General features: G+C 42.8%; 1 protein-coding gene across 1 annotated transcript in view; it reads right to left on the bottom strand.

The window, feature by feature from the left end:
- Positions 1-305: 305 nt before the first annotated feature.
- cgnb (cingulin b) overlaps positions 306-27622 on the bottom strand; it is a 58585-nt gene continuing 31268 nt past the window's right edge. Inside the window, exons 5-20 of the mRNA XM_038966857.1 lie at positions 24684-24808; positions 24209-24347; positions 23647-23859; positions 18084-18232; positions 14867-14987; positions 9604-9816; positions 9424-9510; positions 8929-9177; positions 8597-8767; positions 8036-8197; positions 7698-7787; positions 7514-7597; positions 7274-7392; positions 7009-7117; positions 4111-4271; positions 306-2015 (exon numbers count right to left, since the gene is read on the bottom strand). Coding sequence (XP_038822785.1) covers positions 1883-2015; positions 4111-4271; positions 7009-7117; positions 7274-7392; positions 7514-7597; positions 7698-7787; positions 8036-8197; positions 8597-8767; positions 8929-9177; positions 9424-9510; positions 9604-9816; positions 14867-14987; positions 18084-18232; positions 23647-23859; positions 24209-24347; positions 24684-24808 — 2325 coding nt within the window. The 3' untranslated portion in view covers positions 306-1882. The remainder of the gene's footprint in view (positions 2016-4110; positions 4272-7008; positions 7118-7273; positions 7393-7513; positions 7598-7697; positions 7788-8035; positions 8198-8596; positions 8768-8928; positions 9178-9423; positions 9511-9603; positions 9817-14866; positions 14988-18083; positions 18233-23646; positions 23860-24208; positions 24348-24683; positions 24809-27622) is intronic.

Below are 27622 nucleotides of genomic sequence, written 5' to 3'. Positions count from 1 at the left end.
AAGCGGGAGATACAGCGTTTAAAGTTAGCAGGCTGGGGCTAGTAGAAGCGCCTGCTCCGATGGCAAAGGCCGGTTGGTGGCACAGCGGATGGAGTTACGTCTGCAGACCAGTCATGGTGGAACGGTGGCGCTTCCTGTCGACAAAAGGGTCCAGGCCAGTTGGCAAAAGAGGTATTGCGGTTGTAGTAATTTCGTTTGCTAGCCGGGAGATGCGCCTGGCTCGCGGCTATCTTGGCGTAGCAGTGCAGCCATCTCTATTAAATTAGTTACACTTTATGGAAAAATAACTTATGGTCACATCCACACAAGGTCCAACATTTATTTGAAATACCAAAGTGTCAAAATACTGGTAGAACTCGAGCAGATTTCTACCACATCAAGTGTTACAATAAACAGTAGAAACTTCATAACCTGGGCAAAGTTGCCCCAGAAAGACATCTGAAAACTACCACATTCAAAGTAAAAATCTCAGCAAATGTACTTAAGGGAGAAAAGTTCATTGTACATTCACTAAAAAGGCAGACATAATGAGAAGAAATGTACTATTGCACTTCCAATCATATGATTACTCTGTTGGTAGGAAAGCAGATTCAAGCACTGACAAGTTACTCTTGAAATAACCTTTAGCTGCATCTGAAGGAAACATACAAACGCTACAAACGACAATAGTAGCAATTACAGCATCAGTATTAATAAATAACCACAACAATTACGGTAATAATTTTAAGGCATTCGAGTGAAAACATTAGCACAGACCAGCGAGATAAATACTTAAAGGAACAGGATAGAGAAAGGCTATTAAGTGAGAGGTAATGGAAAGAATAGAGATGGAGTGGGATTCACCCACAATTCAAACCATTGTGCATGTAAGCAGATTGTCATAAATATCTGATGTATACAGCAGGAAGAGTAGGAAAGTGTAAGCCCCAGAAAAGTATACAGCTCTTTGTTACAGTAGTCAATAGTAAAAATAACCACAAAGAATACCAAAACCAAAGGAAGGTGAATGTGAGCACCTGCATCTACCACCTGAAGCCACTGTACGATAAAGTACAGCTTAACATGCCCATGTAAATACAACAACATTGTACCGAAAATATCTCAACGGTCATAACAGTGACCAATATGTTTGCCACCTTTTGGTTTGAGAGTAGCATGTATCTCTTTGGTCTATCTATGTGTTGTCTCTCGATTTATGTGTGTTTTGTCCTATATTTTTATTTTATTTTTAATCCCAGCCCCCGACCCCGCAGGAGGCCTTTTGCCATTTGGTAGGCCGTCATTGTAAATAAGACTTTGTTCTTAACTGACTTTCCTAGTTAAATAAAATAAAAAGTATCGAGAGAGTGCGTGTGAACACGCATGAGCATGTGAAAAAGCTTGCCTAGAATTTAAACTATGTACTGCATTGAAACACTATTTCTGCTGTGTTTAATATCCCACCACAAGTCATCAGTGTAAAGGTGCCGTAAAACACTCAAGCAAGTATTCTTATAAAACATCAAAGTCAAGTTGAGGCACAGCAAAACCCTGTGATTCCAAGTTCATGAGTGTGTCCCAAATGGCACCCTATTCCCTATACAGTGCACTACTTTCGACCAGAGTTCATTTGGCCCTTGGCTTAGTCAATCTACAAAAGATCTCATATTTCATATTTTAACTGACAAAAGAAAATAAGAAATGATGGTGCCAGGATGACAGTTGATTGTACTGGCAACCAACCTCTGACACAGCAATCTAGTTCTCATAAAACCAGAAAAATAACTGCAAATCAATTTCGTAGTGCTTGGCATGTTAGCTACTTCATGTCGAGTCCTGAGTACCTCCCTCTAACCAGCTATATTTCAATCTATTAATTTACTATATGAATAAAAATCTCTCCCTAGCAGTTGGTGGTATGTAATTGTCCCTCAGTGAGGATGGATGTGATGCTGTTGTCGTAAAAACCGTCCTCGTCCTCAGAACTGAGGTTGGAGGCTCCCAGGACAGGTCGACGCGTCTGATACACCTTCCGCCTGAGCGAGGAAACAAGACACGGTTGTCATTAGCTCATTGACTGTAGTTGTTACTAAAAAAAAGGGACACAGTTCCTACTGAATGTACTGGAATTTGAGTGTTTTTTTTGTTGTTCACTGAACCATTCCAATGTCTGCTAATGCATTTCAATAGAGGACTAAAACAAGAAATAGGTATTTCTAAATTTGAGCAAGTTTGAGCAGTGGGCTGAGTGACATTGAAGCACCACCTGCTGGCACCGAGGGGTTTGACAACACTGGTGAAGGTGTCTGTACAGGAGTGTGGATTATAATACACTGCTCCAAAAAATAAAGGGAACACTTAAACAACACAATGTAACTCCAAGTCAATCACACTTCTGTGAAATCAAACTGTCCACTTAGGAAGCAACACTGATTGACAATAAATTTCACATGCTGTTGTGCAGATGGAATAGACAACAGGTGGAAATTATAGGCAATTAGCAAGACACCCCCAATAAAGGAGTGGTTCTGCAGGTGGTGACCACAGACCACTTCTCAGTTCCTATGCTTCCTGGCTGATGTTTTGGTCACTTTTGAATGCTGGCGGTGCTTTCACTCTAGTGGTAGCATGAGACGGAGTCTACAACCCACACAAGTGGCTCAGGTAGTGCAGCTCATCCAGGATGGCACATCAATGCGAGCTGTGGCAAGAAGGTTTGCTGTGTCTGTCAGCGTAGTGTCCAGAGCATGGAGGCGCTACCAGGAGACAGGCCAGTACATCAGGAGACGTGGAGGAGGCCGTAGGAGGGCAACAACCCAGCAGCAGGACCGCTACCTCCGCCTTTGAGCAGGAGGAGCACTGCCAGAGCCCTGCAAAATGACCTCCAGCAGGCCACAAATGTGCATGTGTCTGCTCAAACGGTCAGAAACAGACTCCATGAGGGTGGTATGAGGGCCCAACGTCCACAGGTGGGGGTTGTGCTTACAGCCCAACACCGTGCAGGACGTTTGGCATTTGCCAGAGAACACCAAGATTGGCAAATTCGCCACTGGCGCCCTGTGCTCTTCACAGATGAAAGCAGGTTCACACTGAGCACGTGACAGACGTGACAGAGTCTGGAGACGCCGTGGAGAACGTTCTGCTGCCTGCAACATCCTCCAGCATGACAGGTTTGGCGGTGGGTCAGTATTGGTGTGGGGTGGCATTTCTTTTGGGGGCCGCACAGCCCTCCATGTGCTCGCCAGAGGTAGCCTGACTGCCATTAGGTACCGAGATGAGATCCTCAGACCCCTTGTGAGACCATATGCTGGTGCGGTTGGCCCTGGGTTCCTCCTAATGCAAGACAATGCTAGACCTCATGTGGCTGGAGTGTGTCAGCAGTTCCTGCAAGAGGAAGGCATTGATGCTATGGACTGGCCCGCCCGTTCCCCAGACCTGAATCCAACTGAGCACATCTGGGACATCATGTCTCGCTCCATCCACCAACGCCACGTTGCACCACAGACTGTCCAGGAGTTGGCGGATGCTTTAGTCCAGGTCTGGGAGGAGATGCCTCAGGAGACCATCCGCCACCTCATCAGGAGCATGCCCAGGCGTTGTAGGGAGGTCATACAGGCAAGTGGAGGCCACACACACTACTGAGCCTCATTTTGACTTGTTTTAAGGACATTACATCAAAGTTGGATCAGCCTGTAGTGTGGTTTTCCACTTTAATTTTGAGTGTGACTCCAAATCCAGACCTCCATGGGTTGATACATTTGATTTCCATTGATAATTTTTGTGTGATTTTGTTGTCAGCACATTCAACTATGTAAAGAAAAAAGTATTTCATAAGAATATTTCATTCATTCAGATCTAGGATGTGTTATTTTAGTGTTCCCTTTATTTTTTTGAGCAGTGTACATAATCATATCTGGCATAACTGGTATGACAAGATGCAACGCTGTACAGAACAGCCATATAGAGGGTATGGGATACTAAAGAATACATTTGGTGTATACTGCTTGTATGTACTGTAGATAGATATCTGTCAGGGAGGGAACTCACTTTAGCTCACTCTCCAGTGCTGTGACTTTTGCCTGCAGATACTAAGGAATTTGTTTGTGTGTATATATTTATCAGGGAACTCACTTCTCAGACTCCAGTGCTGTGACTTTGGCCTGCAGTGCTTCCTGCAGCTCCTGCTGCTCCTCCAGGTCCCTAAGAGCCTTCCTGCGGACCCCCTCTAGTCGTTCCACCTCGCCTTCGCTCTCGTCCAGCTGACGCTTCAGGGCCTTCACACGCAGGGACAGCTGGGGACAGAGGTGGACAGGTGGTTAGGATACTGTCACACAGCACAAGGGACCAAGGAAAGGTAAAAAGGTCAGCAGGACACAGCAAGTCCGCTATTAAATGCATAGAAAAGACAACGTCCTGAAGAAATGTGCGCCTGCTTGACTAAGTATTTATGGTATGTAGTTGTAGAGTGAGGAAACAATAGGAATCTCCACCAAAAACCACCTAGTTCTCTGTCATTACATTCATTTTCATGTTATAGTACACATACTGTATGTACATAGACATGAATGTACTAAGGGATAATCAACAAGGGGCTATGCGTTCCCTGGAAAATAATGAACATGGAAGGTGTGCTCCATGACGCGCTAGCTTTCAAAAGCAACTCAAACATACAGTAGAACATGTAAGAACTATAGCCATTGAATTCTACTGTGTGTTATAGGGAAATAATGCACGTTCAAGAATGCCCTTCAAGCCAAGCAAAAACTAGTATTCAACAATGTCATGCTTTGAAATAATAATATAAAAAAATAAATACCATTTAGCAGATACTTTTATCCAAAGTGACTTAGTCATGGGTGTATACATGTTACATAATGGTGGTCCCGGGAATCGAACCCACTATCCCGGCGTTGCAACCGCCATACTCTACCAACTGAGCTACAGAGGATCAACCATATCCATTAACATGTACCTGTTCTAGTTGCTTAGCATGCTGGTTCCTCTCAAACCGTTGTGCATGAAGCAGATTGTCATAAATATCTGATGTATACAGCAGGAAGAGTAGGAAAGTGTAAGCCCCAGATAAGTATATAGCTCTTTGTTACAGTCCAGTCAATAGTAAAAATAACCACAAAGAATACCAAAACCAAAGGAAGGTGAATGTGAGCACCTGCATCTACCACCTGAAGCCACTGTACGATAAAGTACAGCTTAACATGCCCAAGTAGATACAACATTGTACAGAAAATGACTAAACCGTTAAACATAAGTCACCAATACGTTTGTCACTTTTTGGTTTGAGAGTAGCATGTATCAGAAGGAAGAGTGCATGTGTGTGAACACATACAGTACCAGTCAAAAGTTTTCAATGTGTAGGTGTGTCCAGAGTTTTTATTTGTACTATTTTCTACATTGTAGAATAATAATGAAGACATCAAAACTATGAAATAACACACATGGAATCATGTAGTGACCAAAATAAATAAATTAAAATCAGAATATATTTTATATTATTCAAAGTAGCCACCCTTTGCCTTGATGACAGCTTTGCACATTCTTGGCATTCTCTCAACCAGCTTCATGAGGTAGTCTCCTGGAATGAATTTCAATTAACAGGTGTGCCTTGTTAAAAGTTAATTTGTGGAATTTCTTTCCTTCTTAGTGTGTTTGAGCCAATCAGTTGTGTTGTGACAAGGTAGGGGTGGTATACAGAAGATGGCCCCTATTTGATAAAATACCAAGAACAGCTCAAATAAGCAAAGAAAAACAACAGTCCATCATTACTTTAAGACATGAAGGTCAGTCAATATGGAACATTTCTAAAACTTTGAACGTTTCTTCAAGTGCAGTCGCAAAAACCAAGCGCTATGATGAAACTGGCTCTTGTGAGGACTGTCATGGTCGAATTGCTGCAAAGAAACTACTACTAAAGGACACCAATAACAAGAAGACACTTGCTAGGGCCAAGAAACACGAGCAATGGACATTAGACCAGTGGAAATCTGTCCTTTGGTCTGATGAGTTAGAATTCGAAGCACACTTAACCAGCATGGCTACCACAGCATTCTGCAGCGATACACCATCCCATTTGGTTTGTGCTTAGTGGGACTATCATTTTTTCCCCAACAGGACAATGACCCAACACACCTCCAGGCTGTGTAGGGGCTATTTGACCAAGAAGAAGTGATGGAGTGCTGCATCATAAGACCTAGCCTCCACAATCACCCGACTTCAACCCAATTGAGATGGTTTGGGATGAGTTGGAAAAGCAGCCAACAAGTGCTCAGCATATGTGGGAACTCCTTCAAGACTGTTGGAAAAGCATTCCAGGTGAAGCTGGTTGAGAGAATGCCAATAGTGTGCAAAGCTGTCATCAAGGCAAATGGTGGCTACTTTGAACAATATAAAATATATTTTGATTTGTTTAACACTTTTTTGGTTACTACATGATTCCATATGTGTTATTTCATAGTTGATGTCTTAACACTATTATTCTACAATGTAGAAAATAGTAAAAATTAAGAAAAACTCTTGAATGAGTAGGTGTGTCCAAACTTCTGAGTGGTACTGTATGTGCATTTGAAGAACCTGGCCAAGAATTCAAACTATGTACTGCATTGAAAACACTATTCCTGCTGTGTTAATATCACACCAAAATTGTCATCAGTGTAAAGGTGCTGAAAATCGAATTCAACAATGATGTTTTCAATTCGACTTTTGCTTTCAAAAGCAGCTCAAACACAGAACATGTAAAAACTATAGCCATTGAATTTTACCATGTGCTATAGGGAAATAATGTACACTTACAATGCCCTTCAAGCCAATCAGAAACAAGTATTCAACAATGCCATGGTATAAAATAATAATATATGCCATTTATCAGACTATTTTCTCCAAAGCAACTTACAGTTATGCGTGTAAACACTTTACATACTGGTGGTCCCGGGAATCGAACCCACAATGCTGGCATTGCAAGTGCCATGCTCTACCAACTGAGCTAGAGGACCACCAGTATATATTAACATGTACCTGGTCTCGTTGCTCAGCGTGCTGGTTCCTCTCCTGGTCCAGAGTGACGATTATTTCCTTCAGCTTTCTCTCTACTCTCCTCTGGGAGGCCTGGATACTCAGCTTCTCTCTGAACACAGAGACATATCATTACACACAATACTCATACTATTCAGATCAACTATAGTATCCACAAAGCCAGGACTACTGCTAGTCAATATTATGGTGCTTGGCATGTTAGTACTTCATGCTGTGTCCATAGTACTTGAGCAGTTACTGTACACACCTCTCTTCACTGTGTAGCCTCTCCTCCAGCTCCTGCACTTTACCCTCTAACAAAGTGATTCCAGCGGAGGGACGGGACTGTGTCTCCATGTCTGCCACACGGGACCTCAACTCCTTCACCTGAGGAGAGCGCGTTGGCATATCAAGATGTGTTTGAGCAAAAATGTTTGAGGGTGATGACACTTAGAATTAGGCATTTTCTGTTACATAAAATGTTGGATATGAAAAGTGAAATCTGTACCTGTCTCTCTAGGACACTCTTGTCCATCTCAAGGTCGTGTACGGTTGAGCGCTCCTTCATCAGTTCTCCACGCAGCTGGTCAATCTGAGAAAGAATGGAAGAAAGAGAATAAGCAAACATTCTGAGTGACTTAGTTTGTATGGAAATCAGTACCTGCTTGTGTGTGTGTATTAAAGTACAGTACCTGTTCTCGACTGCGTGCAACACGATCATTGAGAAGCTCCACGCTGCTCTTCTCCTCATCCAATTCAATTTCCATCGTCTTCACTTTGTCCTGACACGCATCCACCCAAGTTGTAAACAAATTAGTTTGACCATGTCTTTTCAAGCTCTCCTCCCCTTCCCAACATCATATACTCCATGCTGATAGTCCCAGGCTAGAAGTCTTTCACATACAATTCCCAAAGCTCTCAGAAGAACCCTTGACCTCTAACCTCCATTTCCCAGACATACAGTATTTCCACACCTATAATTCACCCCAAAATCTTTGACATTTAAAGGTAATGACCTTTGACCCCTCACCTCCAGGCCTCTGAGTTCCCTGTTGCGGTCCGTCTGAGAGCTCCTCCCAGAGTCCAGTTCGCTTTCCAGATGTTTGAGGCGGCTGCTGAGCAGGTCTCTCTCCAGCTGGGCGCTGTCCCTCTCCTCCCCACACACCAGCAGCTCTTTCTTCAAACGAGAAACCTGGACCACGGAATGGGGATGGAGTCAGTGGTTCAACATTTGGAAAGGGGACATAAAATTCCCAATATATTGATAAGCCACATAAGGATCACCTCAAGTTTGTCTAAACAACTGTAACTCACTTCATACCGTATCTTTATATTTTCTTCCTTCTCTTCCCTCAATCCTTTTACTCTCCTTCCTGCTTTCTCTCTAAAATACACCTGCAAACTCTCTCTCTCCACTGTTCTCACTCCTTTCTTTGTACCTGAACACCATCTTCCTGTCATTTCCTTTGCTCTGCTCTCCCTCCCCTCATCCTGAAGTGTCCTTAGGTTGGCCTGGGGCCTCTGCAGTTCAGCCAGTCTGTCCATTCCCTCTCCCTACATCTCCTCCTCCCGCTCGCTCTCTCCCTCTCACCTCTTCCTGCAGTGTCTTCAAGTTGGCCTGGGCCCTCTGCAGTTCAGCCAGTCGGTCTTTGCCCTGCCGCTGGGCATCCTGTAGGTCTCTCCTGGAGCGCTCTCTGTATTCATCCATCTGGCTCTGCAGGGCCTGCACCGACTGACGGGAGTCCCCCAGCATCACCTCCATCTGACGGGTAGAGAAAGGGTGGGTGGAAAGGGCATGGATGGGAAATAAGGTTAGGGTGATCTTTGTTAATTCAGTTTTAAAGCAATCCAAAACTCATACCAGGGCAATAGGAAATAAATACATAAAAAAGCAGATGTGCGCACACACATGCGATGCCGCACCTCCTTGCTAATCTTCTCCAGGGCCCGGTCTAACAGTCTCTTCTGCTCCTCCAGGTCACTCTTGCCCTTGCGCAGCGCGTCTCTCTCCAGATCTCTCTCCTCCAGCCGTTGGCCCAGCACCTCCCTGTCCTTGCCCAGACGGGAGAATCCTCGCCTGGCTTCCTCCAGTTGGGACCTCAGGGAGCGGTTCTCATCTTCCAGTGCCTGCTCAGCCTCTGAGCTCTGGGGCACGCTGGAGTGAAGCCTCGTCTGTGGAACAGAAAAATACCCATTTATTTAGGAGTATGTGTATTTAGGTATACCTTAACGTAATAACAGATCAGAGTTTATGAATCCATGCATTACTGTGTAGAAATTATGTGTCCTTTTCTAAGATATAAAAGTCTCACACTTGCATTTGTGCCTAGTGGTGTAGCTTATGTTTGCCGAGTGTTACTCCTGTGTGTTTTTCCATAGCTATACATGCATGCTGCGGTTTTGGTAAGTGTATTTTACCATGCGAGTCAGTCTTTCTCTCAGCCTTGTGTTGGCTTCCTGAAGCTCCAGACTCCCCTGATCCAATGGTGAGGACCCACCTGACGACTAGAGACCGCGAGAGAGAGGTAAAAGAGTTCAACCTCACATCCATCCCACACTCAGTCAAAGTTTAGATGTATCAAGTTGATGACACCTCACCTGCTTTGCCTTCTCAAGTGCCATCTCGAGCTCATCTTTCCCCTGCCGTGATTGGTCCTTCAGCCTGTCATTCTCTGACCTCAATTCAGACTCCCGTACTTGGCTAGCCCTCCTCAGGGCTTGAAGCTCCTCCTCCTTCTCATTTAGCTCAACCTTTTGTCTGTCGACCTCCGTGCGAGCCTGCTTGATATCATCATTACAACGCTGAAGATCCTTGGAAAAAGCAAATCGTGACCAAGATGAATAAAGAGGATGAGGAACAGAATGTGTGCAACTGCCTTTTGTGCGTGTGTGTGTGGGAGAGAATGAGTTAGAATGTGGGTGTATTTAATTGTGTACAAAAAAAAGTATTCATACCCCTTGACTTAATCCACATTTTGTTGTGTTACAGCCTGAATTCAAAATGGATTAAATATACACTGCTCAAAAAAATAAACGGAACACTTAAACAACACAATGTAACTCCAAGTCAATCACACTTCTGTGAAATCAAACTGTCCACTTAGGAAGCAACACTGATTGACAGTAAATTTCACATGCTGTTGTGCAAATGGAATAGACAAAAGGTGGAAATTATAGGCAATTAGCAAGACACCCCCAATAAAGGAGTGATTCTGCAGGTGGTGACCACAGACCACTTCTCTGTTCCTATGCTTCCTGGCTGATGTTTTGGTCACTTTTGAATGCTGGCGGTGCTCTCACTCTAGTGGTAGCATGAGACGGAGTCTACAACCCACACAAGTGGCTCAGGTAGTGCAGCTCATCCAGGATGGCACATCAATGCGAGCTGTGGCAAGAAGGTTTGCTGTGTCTGTCAGCGTAGTGTCCAGAGCATGGAGGCGCTACCAGGAGACATGCCAGTACATCAGGAGACGTGGAGGAGGCCGTAGGAGGGCAACAACCCAGCAGCAGGACCGCTACCTCCGCCTTTGTGCAAGGAGGAGCACTGCCAGAGCCCTGCAAAATGACCTCCAGCAGGCCACAAATGTGCATGTGTCAGCATATGGTCTCACAAGGGGTCTGAGGATCTCATCTCGGTACCTAATGGCAGTCAGGCTACCTCTGGCGAGCCCACGGAGGGCTGTGCGGCCCCACAAAGAAATGCCACCCCACACCATGACTGACCCACCGCCAAACCGGTCATGCTGGAGGATGTTGCAGGCAGCAGAACGTTCTCCACGGCGTCTCCAGACTCTGTCACGTCTGTCACGTGCTCAGTGTGAACCTGCTTTCATCTGTGAAGAGCACAGGGCGCCAGTGGCGAATTTGCCAATATTGGTGTTCTCTGGCAAATGCCAAACGTCCTGCACGGTGTTGGGCTGTAAGCACAACCCCCACCTGTGGACGTCGGGCCCTCATACCACCCTCATGGAGTCTGTTTCTGACCATTTGAGCAGACACATGCACATTTGTGGCCTGCTGGAGGTCATTTTGCAGGGCTCTGGCAGTGCTCCTCCTTGCACAAAGGCGGAGGTAGCGGTCCTGCTGCTGGGTTGTTGCCCTCCTACGGCCTCCTCCACATCTCCTGATGTACTGGCATGTCTCCTGGTAGCGCCTCCATGCTCTGGACACTATGCTGACAGACACAGCAAACCTTCTTGCCACAGCTCGCATTGATGTGCCATCCTGGATGAGCTGCACTACCTGAGCCACTTGTGTGGGTTGTAGACTCCGTCTCATGCTACCACTAGAGTGAGAGCACCGCCAGCATTCAAAAGTGACCAAAACATCAGCCAGGAAGCATAGGAACAGAGAAGTGGTCTGTGGTCACCACCTGCAGAATCACTCCTTTATTGGGGGTGTCTTGCTAATTGCCTATAATTTCCACCTGTTGTCTATTCCATTTGCACAACAGCATGTGAAATGTACTGTCAATCAGTGTTGCTTCCTAAGTGGACAGTTTGATTTCACAGAAGTGTGATTGACTTGGAGTTACATTGTGTTGTTTAAGTGTTCCCTTTATTTTTTTGAGCAGTGTATATACATGTTTCTCACCCATCTACACACAATACCACATAATGACAGTGAAAACATGTTAGAAATTTCAGCAAATGTATGGAAAATGAAATATGTAAAATACATTTTGTATATCTATTCACACCCCAGAGTAAATACTTAAAAACATTTTTTTTAAATTTTAAATATTTTTTTTGCACCTTTGGTAACAATTTCTGGGTAAGTCTCGAAGAGCTTTACACACCTGGATTGTGCAACATTTGCCTATTATTCCTTTCAAAAGTCTTCAAGCTCTGTCAAATTTGATGTTGATCATTGCTAGACAACCATTCAGGTCTTGTAGATTTAAGTCAATTTTAACTCGCCCACTCAGGAACATTCACTGTGTTCTTGGTAAGCAACTCCAGTGTAGATTTGTCCTTGTGTTTCAGGTTATTGTCCTGCTGAAAGGTGAATTAATCTCCCGATGTCTTACGGGAAGCAGACTGAACCAGATTTTCCTCTAGGATTTTGCCTGTGCTTAGCTCCATTCAGTAAATGTTTTATCCTGAAACTCCAGTCCATAACGATTACAAGCATATCCATAACATAATGCAGCCACCACTATGCTTGAAAATATGGAGAGTGGTACTCAGTAATGTGTTGTATTTGCACCAAACATAACACTTAGTATTTAGGACAAAAATGTAATTGCTTTGCAACTGTAGTGCCTTGTTGCAAACAGGATGCATGTTTTGTAATATTTTTATTCTGTACAGTCTTCCTTCTTTTCACTCTGTCAATTAGGTTAGTATTGTGGAGTAACTACAATGTTCCTGATCCATCCTCAGTTCTCTCCCATCAAGCCATTAAACTCCGTAACTTTTAAAGTCACCATTGGCCTCATGGTGAAATCCCTGAGTGGTTTCCTTCCTCTACGGCAACGGAGTAAGGAAGGACACCTGTATCTTTGTAGTGACTGGGTGTATGCTCAAAGTTGTATTCAATGTCTGCCGTTTTTAGTTTTACCCATCTACCAATACCAATTCTTTGTGAGGCATTGGAAAACCTCCCGTCTTTGTGGTTGAATCTGTGTTTAAAATTCACTGCTCAACTGAGGGACCTTACAGATAATTGCATGTGTTGGGTACAGAGATGAGGTAGTCGTTCAAAAATCATGTTAAATACTATTATTGCACACAGATTGCATGCAAGTCATTATGTGACTTAACCTTTTGTCAATAGGGGGAGCAGTTAGCATTTTTTTTTTTCTGGGTGTCGCCAAATTAAACTGCCTCGTACTCAATTCTTGCTCGTACAATATGCATATTATTAATTCTATTGGATAGAAAACACTCTCTAGTTTCATAAACCGTTGGAATTATGTCTGTGGGTGACCCAGAACTCTTTCTACAGCGAAATCCATGACAGGTACTGCGAAGGTCTGAGAGCGAAGCTCTGGTCTCAGATCAGTTTTAAAGGTCTGTGTGTATCCTATGGAACGACATGAACTGCACCCGCCTTCCCCTGGATGTCAGTAACCAATGAGAAGTGGAATGGGCTTTATACGTAGCTCTCAGAGGTTATAAAAGTCCAAGGAGTGAGGTGCGCCTTCTTTTCGACGCTGACCATTGCGCAGAGAGGGACCTCAGGATGCCATTTTCAAACGCTCAGTTATCAACGTTAGATGTATCCGTCTGTAATTTAATTCGATATAGGTGTTAGACACATCATAACGAAGCTATTTTAAACCGAGTTATATCAGATTATGCGAGTATATTGCTATTTTTCGGAATTTCCTCAGTATTGCGTCTTGAGGATTTGGACACGTTGGGGCAAAATAGCTATTGTTAGCTATTGTTAGCTGCTATATCAGAAGTTGAATGCAACGTTTTACAACCAAGCAACGATTCTTTTGGACAAAGGACCACTTGGCCAAGATTCTGATGGAAGCTCGTCGAAAAGTAAGAGCTATTTATGATGTTATTCCGTTTTTATGTGGAAAAATGTAAACTCAATAATGGCGACTAGTGACGCCATTATTGCGGCACTAGTCTGGCTGTAACGCACACTGTATGTCTAGTAACGTTAATTTTAAAAATCTAACTCAGCGGTTGCATTAATAACTAATGCATCTTTCATTTCATGTCCAACCTGTATTTTTTTAGTCAAGTTTATGAATAGTTTTCGATAAGATTAGGTGCCTTTCCAAAATGGCGCCGGGCAAATTGCTTGATTTTTTGCCCACTAATCACGTTGTGTAACCACGAATTGTGCGGCTAAATATGCACATTTTCGATCAAACTCTATATGGATTGTGTAATATGATGTTACAGGAGTGTCATCGGAAGAATTCTGAGAAGGTTAGTGAAAAAATTAATATATTTTGGCGATGATAACGATATCGCTCTCTTTGGCTTGAATCAATGGTCGGGTAACGTTTGCATATGTGGTATGCTAATATAACGATTTATTGTGTTTTCGCTGTAAGACACTTTGAAAATCTGAAATATTGTCTGAATTCACAAGATCTGTGTCTATCCATTGCTGTGAGCTGTGTATTTTTAAGAAATGTTTTATGATGAGTAAATTGGTAATACACGTTGCTCTATGTAGTAATTCTAGTCGCTTTGGGGAGATTTGTGATGGTGGCTGCAATTGCAAACTATGATTTATACCTGAAATATGCACATTTTTCTAACAAAACCTATGCTATACAATAAATATGTTATCAGACTGTCATCTGATGAGGTTTTTTCTTGGTTAGTGGCTATCAATATCTTTATTTGGCCGAATTGGTGATAGCACCTGATGGAGTAAGAAACTGATGGAGTTAGAAAAGTGGTGTCTTTTGCTAACGGGGTTAGCTAATAGATTTACATATTTTGTCTTCCCTGTAAAACATTTTAAAAATCTGAAATGGTGGCTTTATTCACAAGATCTGTATCTTTCATTTGGTGTCTTGGACTTGTGATTTAATGATATTTAGATGCTACTATTTAATTGTGACGCTATGCTAGCGATGCTAATCAGTGTGGGGGGGGTGGGGGGTGATCCCGGATCCGGGTTTCTGAGGCGGTAAAAGTTAAGCAATTTTTTTACTCCTGAACTTATTTAGGCTCGCCAGAAAAAGCATTCTACTTTGACATTATGGGGTATGGTGTGTAGGCCAGAGACAAAAAAAAAGGTCAATTGAATCCATTTTAAAATTCCAGTGTCAACAACAAAATGTGGAAAAAGTCAAGAGGTGTGAATACTTTCGGAAGGCACTGTGTGTAAGAATATGTGTATGCTCGATCTGTGACATTGTGACCATGAAGAAGCTTACCTCTGCATAAGAGTCTGCCTCGTCAAAGCCAGGCATCTGCTTCTTCATGGACATCAGTGAATCCTGAAGCTCCTTCAGCTCCCCCTCAAACTCTTCCTTCTCCAAACGCGCTCTCATGAGCCTACACAAACACAGCCAATAATTATTAAAACACACAGCATGTACGATCATCATGTGAACACAACAGCTAATGCGCAACAAACAATGAACACTTTTTTGAATCTTCACACCGTCACAAACCTGTTGCTATCTAGGAATCTAAACAAATCTCAATACATAGGAAATTGTATCATGTTTCATTTCAATAGTTTAGATCATATGTCGGTTTATAACATAGTTGATATGATTACTTAGATGAATCATTTGTCAAGATGGCTTGATTAATAAAAATAGCTTGAGATTCATTTGAGAAGTTATAGAAATTGGTAAATAAATCTTGATTGATCATTTGCTCAGTAGATTGTAGTTAGTATTTATTCTTCTAATGATCAGATCATTAGTCACATCAAAACTTCAGATACGAGCATGTTATTTGAGTGACGTGTTATTTGAGGAACAGAACTCAAGTTAAAGATTTGGCCCCATGAGACTAAACTATTCTACTCAAACAGAGTCCGTTTGAGTTTCTCGCTCACGTTGGTGTGTTGCTCTGCTCCCCGTTCCTGCCCAGTAAAAAAAAAGTCAGGGATAAAAAATAAAAAAGGTACATGCATTAAAGGGAGGGAATAGAATAACATTTAACATTTCAGGTCAGAACCAAAGCCACATTACAGTTTCAACAAAAAATTGAAGTATTCAAATGCAATCCAAAATAAATAAATGAAAAAGGTGTGACCATCGGCAAACATCTTAGGAAAGTGTGACAATGCAAACTCTCTCGTGTTCTGAAACTGAGACTCCTATTCAAATGAAAATACTCGGGAGCAAACGGTCTCCCTTTAGCAGGGCTGGGAATTGCCAGGGACCATACAGTATTATCACAATACATAGGTGCCAATACGATACGTATTGCGATTCGCATGACTCACGATTCTATATGTACTGCAATTCGATACTCCGATTTTGTTGCAATTTTATGCTACAAACATAGTGGTTACTATGTCTGCTGGAGAGAGAGCATGAAGAAATTTGTTTTGATCAGTCCTGGAAACAAAAGGTGCTGAAACATATGGGCTCACTACTTAGAAGACGGAGAACAAAGCTATAGGATGAACATTACAGGTGTTTTGGAGCAGGTACAGCAGACTAGCGCTAGCTGAAAAGATACTATCAAATCCAATTCTATTTGTCACATGCACCGAATACAACAGTTATTCACCTTAGTGAAATGCTTACTTACAAGGCCTTAACCAGCAATGCACTTAAGAAAAAAAATATATAAGAAATATACAAATAATTAAAGCGCAGCAGTAGAATAACAATAGCGAGGCTATATACAGGGGGTACTGGTACAGAGTCAATGTACGGGGGCACCGGTTTGTCGAGGTAATATATACATGTGGGTAGAGTTACGAAAGAGGGGGGGGGGGGGGGGGGGGGGCAATATGGAAGTAGTCTGGGTAGCCATTTGATTAGATGTTCAGTAGTCTTATGGCTTGGGGGTAGAAGCTGTTTAGAAGCCTCTTGGACCTAGACTTGCCCTCTGGTACCACTTGCAGTGCGGTAGCGGAGAGAAAAGTCTATGACTAGGGTGGCTGGAGTCTGACAATTCTTAGGGCCTTCCTCTGACACCGCCTGGTATAGAGGTCCTGGATGGCAGGCAGCTTGGCCCCAGTGATGTACTGGGCCGTACGCACTACCCTCTGTAGTGCCTTGCGGTCGGAGGCCGAGCAGTTGCCATACCAGGCAGTGATGCAACCCGTCAGGATGCTCTCGATGGTGCAGCTGTAGAACCTTTTGAGGATCTGATGACCCATGCCAAATCTTTTCAGTCTCCTGAGGGGGAATAGGTTTTGTTGTGCCCCCTTCACGACTGTCTTGGTGTGTTTGGACCATGATAGCTTGTTGGTGATGTGGACACCAATGAACTTGAAGCTCTTGAACTTGAAGCTCTCAACCTGCTCCACTCTCAACCTCTCCGTTGATGAGAATGGGGACGTGCTCGGTCCTCTTTTTCCTGTAGTCCACAATAATCTCCTTTGTATTGATCACGTTGAGCGAGAGGTTGTTGTCCTGGCACCACACGGCCAGGTCTCTGACCTCCTCCTTATATGCTGTCTCATCGTTGTTGGTGATCAAACCTACCACTGTTGTGTCATCGGCAAACTTAATGATGGTGTTGGAGTCGTGCCTGGCCGCGCAGTCATGAGTGAACAGGGAGTACAGGAGGGGACTGAGCACGCACCCGAGGAACCCCCATGATAAGGATCTGCGTGGCGGATGTGTTGTTACGTATCCTTACCACCTGGGGGCGGCCTTTCAGGAAGTCCAGGATCCAGTTGCAGAGGGAGGTGTTTAGTCCCAGGGTCCATAGATTAGTGATGAGCTTTGAGGGCACTATGGTGTTGACCGCTGAGCTGTAGTCAATGAACAGCATTCTCACATAGGTGTTCCTTTTGTCCAGGTGTGAAAGAGCAGTGTGGAGTGCAATAGAGATTGTATCATCTGGGGCTCTGTTGGGATGGTATGCAAATTGGAGTGGGTCTAGGGTTTCTGGGATAATGGTGTTGATGTGACCCATGACCAGCCTTTCAAAGCACTTCATGGCTACAGACATGAGTGCTAGAGGTCGGTAGTCAATTAGGGAGGGCAGGGCAGGCCCCCCCAAAATCAGTACTCTTTAGCAATCATATGTGTAAGTTTGCCTTAGAACAGTGTTTCCCAACCCTGGTCCTCAAGTACCCCCAACATTACACATGTGTACTGTAACTCTGGACAAGCACACGTGATTCAACTTCTCAACTAATCATGAAGTTCTCAATGAGTTCAATGAGGTGTGTTTGTCAAGGGCTACAACGAAACTGTGTAATGTTGGGGGTATTTGAGGACCAGGGTTGGTAAACACTGCCTTAGAATACCAGGTAAGGAGCTGCCACTGATAAGGTGCCACAATATCTCTGGTATTTCAGATCATAGGGCAAGACAATATAAAACTGACCTGACAAAGACTACTAGTTTAAAGCTAATATGAAGACAACTTCACAGGTGTAGAGACATGTGTATGACGCACCATTGATATACTACAGCCAATGAAATAATTATATATTGAGGCACTCACTCCTGCTTGGTGCTGTGAAGCTCCTCTGTGGTAGTTTCCAGCTGCTTCCTCCACTGGCCTCCCTGGTCCCTGCAGCTCTCTAGCTCCTCCTCCAGGCAGAGCATGGCATCATTCACCCTCTGCCTCTCCTCCTCAATCTGCTGCTGGGACTAACACATAGCAGGGAGAGAGCAGACATATGGTACATACATGCAGCTGAAGTCGGAAGTTTACATACTCCTTAGCCAAATACATTTAAACTCAGTTTCCCACAATTTCTGACATTTAATCCTAGTAAAAATTCCCCGTCTTAGGTCAGTTAGGATCACCACTATTTTAAGAATGTGAAATGTCAGAATAATAGTAGACAGAATGATTTATTTCAGCTTTTATTTCTTTCATCACATTCCCAGTGGGTCAGAATTTTACATACACTCAATTAGTATTTGGTAGCAATGTCTTAAAATTGTTTAACTTGGGTCAAACATTTTGGGTAGTCTTCCACAAGCTTCCCACAATAAGTTCGTGAATTTTGGCCCATTCCTCCTGACAGAGCTGGTGTAACTGTGTCAGGTGTGTAAGGCCTCCTTGCTCGCACATGCTTTTTCAGTTCTACCCACATATTTTCTATTGGATTGAGGTCAGGGCTTTGTGATGGCCACTCCAATACCTTCACTTTGTTGCCATTTTGCCACAACTTTGGAAGTATGCTTGGGGTCATTGTCCATTTGGAAGACCCATTTGCGACCAAGCTATAACTTCCTGACTGATGTCATGAGATGTTGCTTCAATATATCCACATAATTTTCCTCCCTCATGATGCTATGTATTTTGTGAAGTGCACCAGTCCCTCCTGCAGCAAAGCACCCCCACAACATGATGCTGCCACCCCTGTGCTTCATGGTTGGGATGGTGTTCTTCGGCTTGCAAGCCTCACCCTTTTTCCTCCAAACATAACGATGGTCATTATGGCCAAACAGTTCTATTTTTGTTTCATCAGACCAGAGGACATTTCTCCAAAAAGTATGACCTTTGTCCCCATGTGCAGTTACAAACCGTAGTTTGGCTTTTTTATGGCGGTTTTGGAGCAGTGGCTTCTTCCTTGCTGAACGGCCTTTCAGGTTATGGCGATACAGGACTCGTTTTACTGTGGATATAGATACTTTTGTACCTGTTTCCTCCAGCATCTTCACAAGGTCTTTTGCTGTTGTTCTGGAATTGATTTGCACTTTTCACACCAAAGTACATTAATCTCTAGGAGACAGAACGCGTCTTTGTGAGCGGTATGATGGCTGTGTGGTCCCATGGTGTTTATACTTCCATACTATTGTTTGTACAGATGAACGTGGTACCTTCAGGCATTTGGAAATTGCTCCCAAGGATGAACCAGACTTGTGGAGGTCTACAATTGTTTTTCTGAGGTTTTGGCTGATTTCTTTTGATTTTCCCACGATGTCAAGCAAAGAGGCACTGAGTTTGAAGGTAGACCTTGAAATACATCCACAGGTACACCTCCAATTGACTCAAATTCTGTCAATTAGCCCATCAGAAGCTTCTAAAGCCATGACATCCTTTTCTGGAATTTTACAAGCTGTTTAAATGCACAGTCAACTTAATGTATGTAAACTTCTGACCCACTGGAATTGTGATACAGTAAATTATAAGTGAAATAATCTGTCTAAACAATTGTTGGAAAAATTACTTGTGTCATGCACAAAGTAGACATCCTAACCGACTTGCCAAAACCATGGCTCGTTAACAAGAAATTTGTGGAGTGGTTGAAAAACAAGTTTTAATGACTCCAACCTAAGTGTATGTACACTTCCGACTTTAACTGTACATACAGTGCATTCGGAAAGTATTCAGACCCCTTGACTTTTTCCACATTTTGTTACGTTACAGCCTTATTCTAAAATGGATTAAACTGTTTTAAATCCTGTCTCGGACCTCTACAAACAATTCCTTCGACCTCATGGCTTCGTTTTTGCTCTGACAGAGTCTCTTTCCAAATCACGTCCAAGCAATTGAATTAACCACAGGTGGACTCCGTTCAAGTTGTATAAAGACCTCAAGGATGATCAATGGAAAAAAGATGCGCCTGAGCTGAATTTTCAAGTTTCATAGCAAAGGGTCTGAATACTAAGTAAGGTATTTCTTTTTTTTATATATATTTTTTTTAATTTTATCCCCTTTTCTCCCCAATTTTCGTGGTATCCAATCGCTAGTAATTACTATCTTGTCTCATCGCTACAACTCCCGTACGGGCTCGGGAGAGACGAAGGTCGAAAGCCACGCGTCCTCCGAAGCACAACCCAACCAAGCCGCACTGCTTCTTAACACAGCGCGCCTCCAACCCGGAAGCCAGCCGCACCAATGTGTCGGAGGAAACACCATGCACCTGGCCCCCTTGGTTAGCGCGCACTGCGCCCGGCCCGCCACAGGAGTCGCTGGAGCGCGATGAGACAAGGATATCCCTACCGGCCAAACCCTCCCTAACCCGGACGACGCTAGCCCAATTGTGCGTCGCCCCACGGACCTCCCGGTCGCGGCCGGCTGCGACAGAGCCTGGGCGCGAACCCAGAGACTCTGGTGGCGCAGCTAGCACTGCGATGCAGTGCCCTAGACCACTGCGCCACCCGGGAGGCCAAGTAAGGTATTTCTGTTTTTCATTTGTAATACATTTGCAAAATGTCATTATGGGGCATTCTGTGTAGATTGATGAATTTTTTTTTAAATTAAATTTTAGATTAAGGCTGTAACGTAAATTTGTTTGGGAAAAAGTCAAGGGGTCTGAATACTTTCCGAATGCACTGCACATACTACAGGAGGTTGGTGGCACCTTCATTGGGGAGGACGGGCTCGTGGTAATGGCTGCAGCAGTCAGTGGAATAGTATAAAATAGGTCAAACATGGTTTCATGTGTTTGATGCCATTCCATTTCCATTATGAGCCATCCTCCCCTGATACACAGACTGAAATAAATAAACCAGTCCCTGTTTCTCAGGGACCTCCAACCAATGCATATACTGTGTTGTTCCATTTCAGCACTACCATACCGGATTTAACTAATGAAGATGTAAATTGGGATTGGATAGCTTAACACTGAACATTTGACATATGAAGAGTTTATTTCCAAAACGCTATATCCACCAATTTCTCATGTGTTTTTTCATCAGAAATTATTTCTTATGGGTACCTTCATGTGTGTAAAATATTACTGTTCAGTTTTTTTTTAATCCATAGATTTTAGATGTGTACACATTATTTTTGGGGGGCAAAACGTTATATATCCTTTGTTTAGCTGGAATGTAATGTTTGTATCCTGTATATTCACTGTGATATGTGGTTGTCTAACCTAGCCATCTTAACCTGTCTAGCCCCGGGGTTCCGCTAGCGGAACTCCTCCCACATTCCACTGAAAAGGCAGAGCGCGAAATTCAAAACATATTTTTGAGAAATATTTAACTTTCACACATTAACAAGTCCAATACAGCAAATGAAAGAAACATCTTATGAATCCAGTCAACATGTCCGATTTTTAAAATGTTTTACAGCGAAAACACCACGTATATTTATGTTAGCTCACCACCAAATACAAAAAAGCACAGACATTTTTCACAGCACAGGTAGCATGCACAAAACCAACCAAACTAACCAAGAACCAACCAAACTAACCAAGAAACAACTTCATCAGATGACAGTCTTATAACATGTTACACAATAAATCTATGTTTTGTTCGAAAAATGTGCATATTTGAGCTATAAATCAGTTTTACATTGCAGCTACCATCACAGCTACGTCACAAATAGCACCGAAGCAGCCAGAGTAATTACAGACACCAACGTGAAATACCTAAATACTCATAAAACATTTCTGAAAAATACATGGTGTACAGCAAATGAAAGACAGGCATCTTGTGATTCCAGCCAATATTTCCGATTTCTTAAGTGTTTTACAGCGAAAACACAATATAGCATTATATTAGCTTACCACAATAGCCAGAAACACAAGCCATTTACCAGCAGCAAAAGTTAGCGATCGTAACAAACCAGCAAAAGATATATCATTTTTGACTAACCTTGATAAGCTTCATCAGATGACAGTCCTATAACATCAGGTTATACATACACTTATGTTTTGTTTGAAAATGTGCATATTTAGAGCTGAAATCAGTGGTTATACATTGTGCTAACGTAGCATCTTTTTCCCACAACGTCCGGATATTTTTCTGATACTCACATTCTGACCAAATAACTATTCATAAACATTACTAAAAAATACATGTTGTATAGGAAATGATAGATACACTAGTTCTTAATGCAATCGCCGTGTTAGAATTCTAAAAATAACTTCATTACGACATGCAGTTTACGTTATGGCGAGAGAGTGCCCAAAATCTGGGCGCAAACTATTAGTAAACATGTTCCGACAGATATATGAAATAGCATCATAAATGGGTCCTACTTTTGTTGAGCTTCCATCAGAATGTTGTACAAGGGGTCCTTTGTCGGGAACAATCGTTGTTTGGTTTTAGAATGGCATTTTTCCCTCTCGAATGAGCAAGCAAAACTAGCTAAGTGGCGCTAAGCTCTCCTTCGTCACCAAACGCAAAGAACGCAACACGTCTAAACCCCCGAAAAAATTTCAATAATCTAATAAAACTATATTGAAAAAACATACTTTACGATGATATCTTCACATTTATCAAATAAAATCAAAGCCGGAGATATAAGACGTCTATAACGATTGCTTTTCAGAAGCCAATACTGGTGACCTTTATGCGCTTCCTGAACAAACGAATTCTGGGGTCATGTCATTTTGACCATAGAAAGAAATTGAGACCCCATTTCACCTCTCACAGCCTATTGACATCTAGTGGAAGGCGTATGAAGTGCATGTATAGTCATAAATCTCAAGCAAAATGATAGGGAGGGCCTGGAACAGAGCCTCGATTTGAGATTTTTCACTTTCTGACAGGAAGTTTGCTGCAAAATGAGTTCTGTTTTACTCACAGATATAATTCAAACGGTTTTAGAAACGTGAGTGTTTTCTATCCAATAGTAATAATAATATGCATATTGTACGAGCAAGAATAGAGTACGAGGCCGTTTAAATTGGGCACGATTTTCCCCCAAAGTGTAAATAGCGCCCTCTATCCTCAACAGGTTTTAAGATGAATGCACTTTATGTAAATTGCTCTGGATAAGAGCATCTGCTAATGACTAACATTTCAAATGTAAATGTTTTACATACAGATCTCATATTACTGTATTGAAGAATTTTAAAAACATTTTTAAAATAGTGATGTCACAAATGTATACTTTGTACAGTTCCTTAAAATTTCGTTGTTTGTTATATTTGACCGTGTAAAACCTAGCGTACAACTTATTTCTCTGAGAGTGAGGCGGATATGTCAAGTGATAGATTTGAAACAAATACATGTCATTGAACAACCCCATGCCATGCTTAGATCGTTTTTTCACTCAATTTCTTTAAACAATAAAAGCTCATTTACCAACATTTCTGAAAATGGATATATAGCATTTTGGAATGAAACTTCCACACACACACCAACGTATCTACCTGTGACACCTGTTCCATGGTGCTCCTCAGGGTTTCCATGTCCTGGCTGTACTGCTCCCTGAGGGCCTCCATCTCCTGGTCGTGGCTCCCCACCTCTTCCTTCAGCGCCCCCTTCAGGGCCGTCAGCTCTCTCTCCCTCTGACGCAGCACCTCCTCCTGACGCTGGCGCAACATTGCCGCCTCCGCCAGGTCCGCCTGCAACGACATCACATCCTGCAAGGGAGAGAGAGGAGAAGGGGAGAGAGAGTGTAGAGTGTGTGTAAATAGCACTGAATGGCTGCCGTTCATCACCTGGGAGTTCATAAAATGCCACCATACAATGTTAAGCACTTTGAATAGTGCTACATAAATGCAAGACATCATAATGGTTAGAGTTCTGGGCCAGTAACCGAAAGGTTGCTAGATCGAATCCCCGAGCTGAAAAGGTACAAATCTGTCATTCTGCCCCTGAACAAGGTAGTTAACCCACTGTTCCTAGGTCGTCATTGTAAATAAGAATTTGTTCTTAACTGACTAGATAAATAAAGGTTAAATAAACATTTTAAAATCATCCTTGTCGTACCGTCTGCAGTGACATGGAGTCTGTTTGTGGTGTGTTCTCTGGAATTCCCCTCAGCTCCTCCTGAAGCTCAGCCAGCTGGTCTTCCTGTTGACGCACCCGAAACTCTGCCCCCTCTCTGGCCATCCGCAGCTGGGTCAACCTGACAGGGAAGACACCAATCAATATACTCATTAACGTGTCAGTCAATTAGACAATCAATCCATCAACCGAACAATTAAAGAAGCAGGAGATTAAGGACCCTTTAATGGGCTGCTTAAAGGTGCAATCCATAGGTTCTCTATATTTTGACAACAAAACGTAGACTAAATACATACGGTGACATCACTTTTGGGAGTCTTAACACACATACACTGCAAATGCACACAGATTCCTGACACAGATTAAACCTAGTCTATTTAAATGTGCTTTTTAGTCCAGGGCTAGGCCTAATCTGTGACAAGCAAAACCAGCCCTAGGTGTGTGAAGCCTAGCTTACTCTTCTTGGGCCATCTGTAGTTCGGTTTTGTTGCGGTCCAGTTGTTCCTGAAGCTGGTGGTTCTCATTCAGACGCTGCTCCAACTCCTTCTTCAGATTCCCATGAGACCCTTGTTTAGGAGGAACCTGATAGAGGAAACAAGTCAATATACAAACAACTGTACCTACTATATATGGTACAGCATTCAGCGGTGTACTCATGTATCCTAGTGGTTAGAGCATTAGGCCAGTAACCGAAAAGGTTGCTGGATCGAATCCCCTGAGCTGACAAGGTAAAAATCTGTCGTTCTGCCTCTGAGCAAGGCAGTTAACCCACTGTTCCCCGGGTGCCGAAGACGTGGATGTCGATTAAGGCAGCCCCCTGTACCTCTCTGATTCAGAGACTGACTAGGTATCCCCCTTTCAATCTACAATTCACTATCCTATCAGAATTGCCTAGAAACCTGCATTCAACACTACATTGTTGGCAACAAATAAATTGATACAGATTGGCATCAATGTTATCGCCAAAGCGCAGTATCTACAAAATACACCATCAAATAGTGCTAGGGGGTGTCATTCACAGGAGGTTGGTGGCACCTTAATTGGGGAGCCTGTGCTTGTGGTAATGGCTGGAGCGGAATAAGTGGAATGGTATCAAACATGGTTTCTATGCGTTTCATGCCATTTCATTAGCGCCTTTCCAGACATTATTATGAGCCAGCGTCCACTGGTGTCAATCAAATTATTTGAAGAAATGACAATATTTCTCACATTGCTCAGTATAGTAAACATCTATCAGCGTGTCCAACTATCTGAAAGGGTAAAAAGCACCCGTATGTCTTATCCAACACCCACCCCAGCCCACTGTTTGTCAGGAGAGGTTTTTAAAACCTTGAATAAATCTTAGTCCAGTCACGTTATACTGTATAATGGCTCTGCGTCCCAAATAGCACCCTATAAAGTGCACTACTCTTGACCAGGGTCCACAGTAGGGTACTATGTAGGGAATAGGTTGGCATTTGGAACACAGCCTGGATGTAGCTCAGTGACAATACGGATGGAGGGTAAAGTTTTGCCCTGCGGAACTAACATTCCTCTGACAATTTCCTCTCACATATTATCAGTGATAGATTATGGTCTGTGCTGCAGAGATTCTGCTCTCCTCAAGGCAACTGGCAAATCACTTTGTTTTGGTTTTATCTGTTTTTAAAGAGGGGTAATGTAGAGTTGAATTGACTATGAACTGGACATTAGAAATAAATATCATTTAGTCAATGGACAGGCCAGTTAGCTGCTAGCTATACCCTTGAGGGAAATCTGAATAACCATCGGTATAAATGAATAGTACATGAAATACTGAATATCATACAAATTAGATAACAGGTGGCCGTAGGAGGCGGGCAAGCACACCACCTGCTTCAAGTAACCCAACACACCAGCTTATGTTCCACCACACAGGCAGCAGAGAAACTCTATACGTCTGCTATTTCACACTGATACCAGTATACCATTTAACACTGCTCTAGAGCCAGCCAAAACAATCTACTGATGTTCAGAGAGCACTTAAACATGGAGTTGAACCAACAATCATATCTAGTAGAGTGAAGAGAACACGTTATACTATATTTGTACTAGGATTGTCAAATCTCTGGCTGCTTATACTGTATGCTTAAGCAGAATTAAACTATTACTAATGGTACCAAGCTATTAAGTAATGTTGATACACTACTTGATCAAAAGTATGTGGAGACCTGCTCCAACGAACATCTCATTCCAAAATCATGGGCATTACTATGGAGTAGGTCCCCCCTTTGCTGCTAGAAAAAGCCTCCACTCTTCTGGGAAGACTTTCCACTAGTTGTTGGAACATTCCTGGGGGGGGGGGGGGGGGGGGGGGACGACTTGCTTCCATTCAGCCACAAGAGCATTAGTGAGGTTGTGCACCAATGTACTACATTCACCAAAATACAAAGTATACAAGCAGTAGACAGTATTTCCATGCTTTTAGGGTCCATAATGAAATTCTTCAGAAAATGGGCAGGCTTCATAAGATTTTCAGATTTGAAGAACATTTCGGAAAATATGCAGCCTAAATCCGACAAGAGCGGCTACAAATTCTTGCTTTAACTAATTATGACAAATGTTAAGCAATGTAATAAAGTAATGACTTTTCAATAAGTTAAGATGGCTGACAATTTGTAGGCTAAGCTAGCCTTACGAACAGCATAGCAGATCATTACAGCAGTTGCTTGTATGTACTGTTATGTTAGCTAGCTACCTAACGTTAGTTGGCTACTAAGACATGAAAATTGCCAGTATATTAACTATATGCTATCTAACTAAGTACCAAACGTTTATTAACTTGATTATTCATGTCATTCTTAGCTTAGCTAAGTGGTATAGTTGTACTTTCTCAATGGACATTGTTAATGAAGTCGTAAGATGTCTAGCTAGTATTTGTTATGGTAACAAGCTTGGAAGACGTTGCATAGCAACAGCATCAACTTTCGGTAGACAGGCGAAGCGCTAATACACTCAACTGAAAGGATACTGTTCCTTTACAGTATACTAAAATGAAATAATAGTATATATTAAGTGTTATACAGTATATTAGTATGGGTATTCAAACAAAGCACTAGTCTTGAACCAGAACTAGCCTTGGGGAACAGTGGTGTTAGAAAATGGCATCTCATTATTAGAACAGTCCTATTACGGTGCCAGTCCATTTACCACCCCCTCAGCCATCACAGGCCAAAATGTCTCAAGAGCCACCACTTGTGGTGATGAGTTAAGATGGCCACCCTTCACAGCATCACCATGGATACCACCGTAACACTGGGCCCCACACAATTATTGATAGATCCCAATGACTGAGCTCTTCAAACAAACACTGACTGGGCCCATCCTAATCAGCTTTTCTCTTCAGATGCTGTTGTCAAGATACCCCACAGATGATTT

Source organism: Salvelinus namaycush, chromosome 27 (assembly GCF_016432855.1).
Source record: "Salvelinus namaycush isolate Seneca chromosome 27, SaNama_1.0, whole genome shotgun sequence".
NCBI lineage: Eukaryota > Metazoa > Chordata > Actinopteri > Salmoniformes > Salmonidae > Salvelinus > Salvelinus namaycush.
This window is presented reverse-complemented; position numbering and strand designations above follow the sequence as displayed.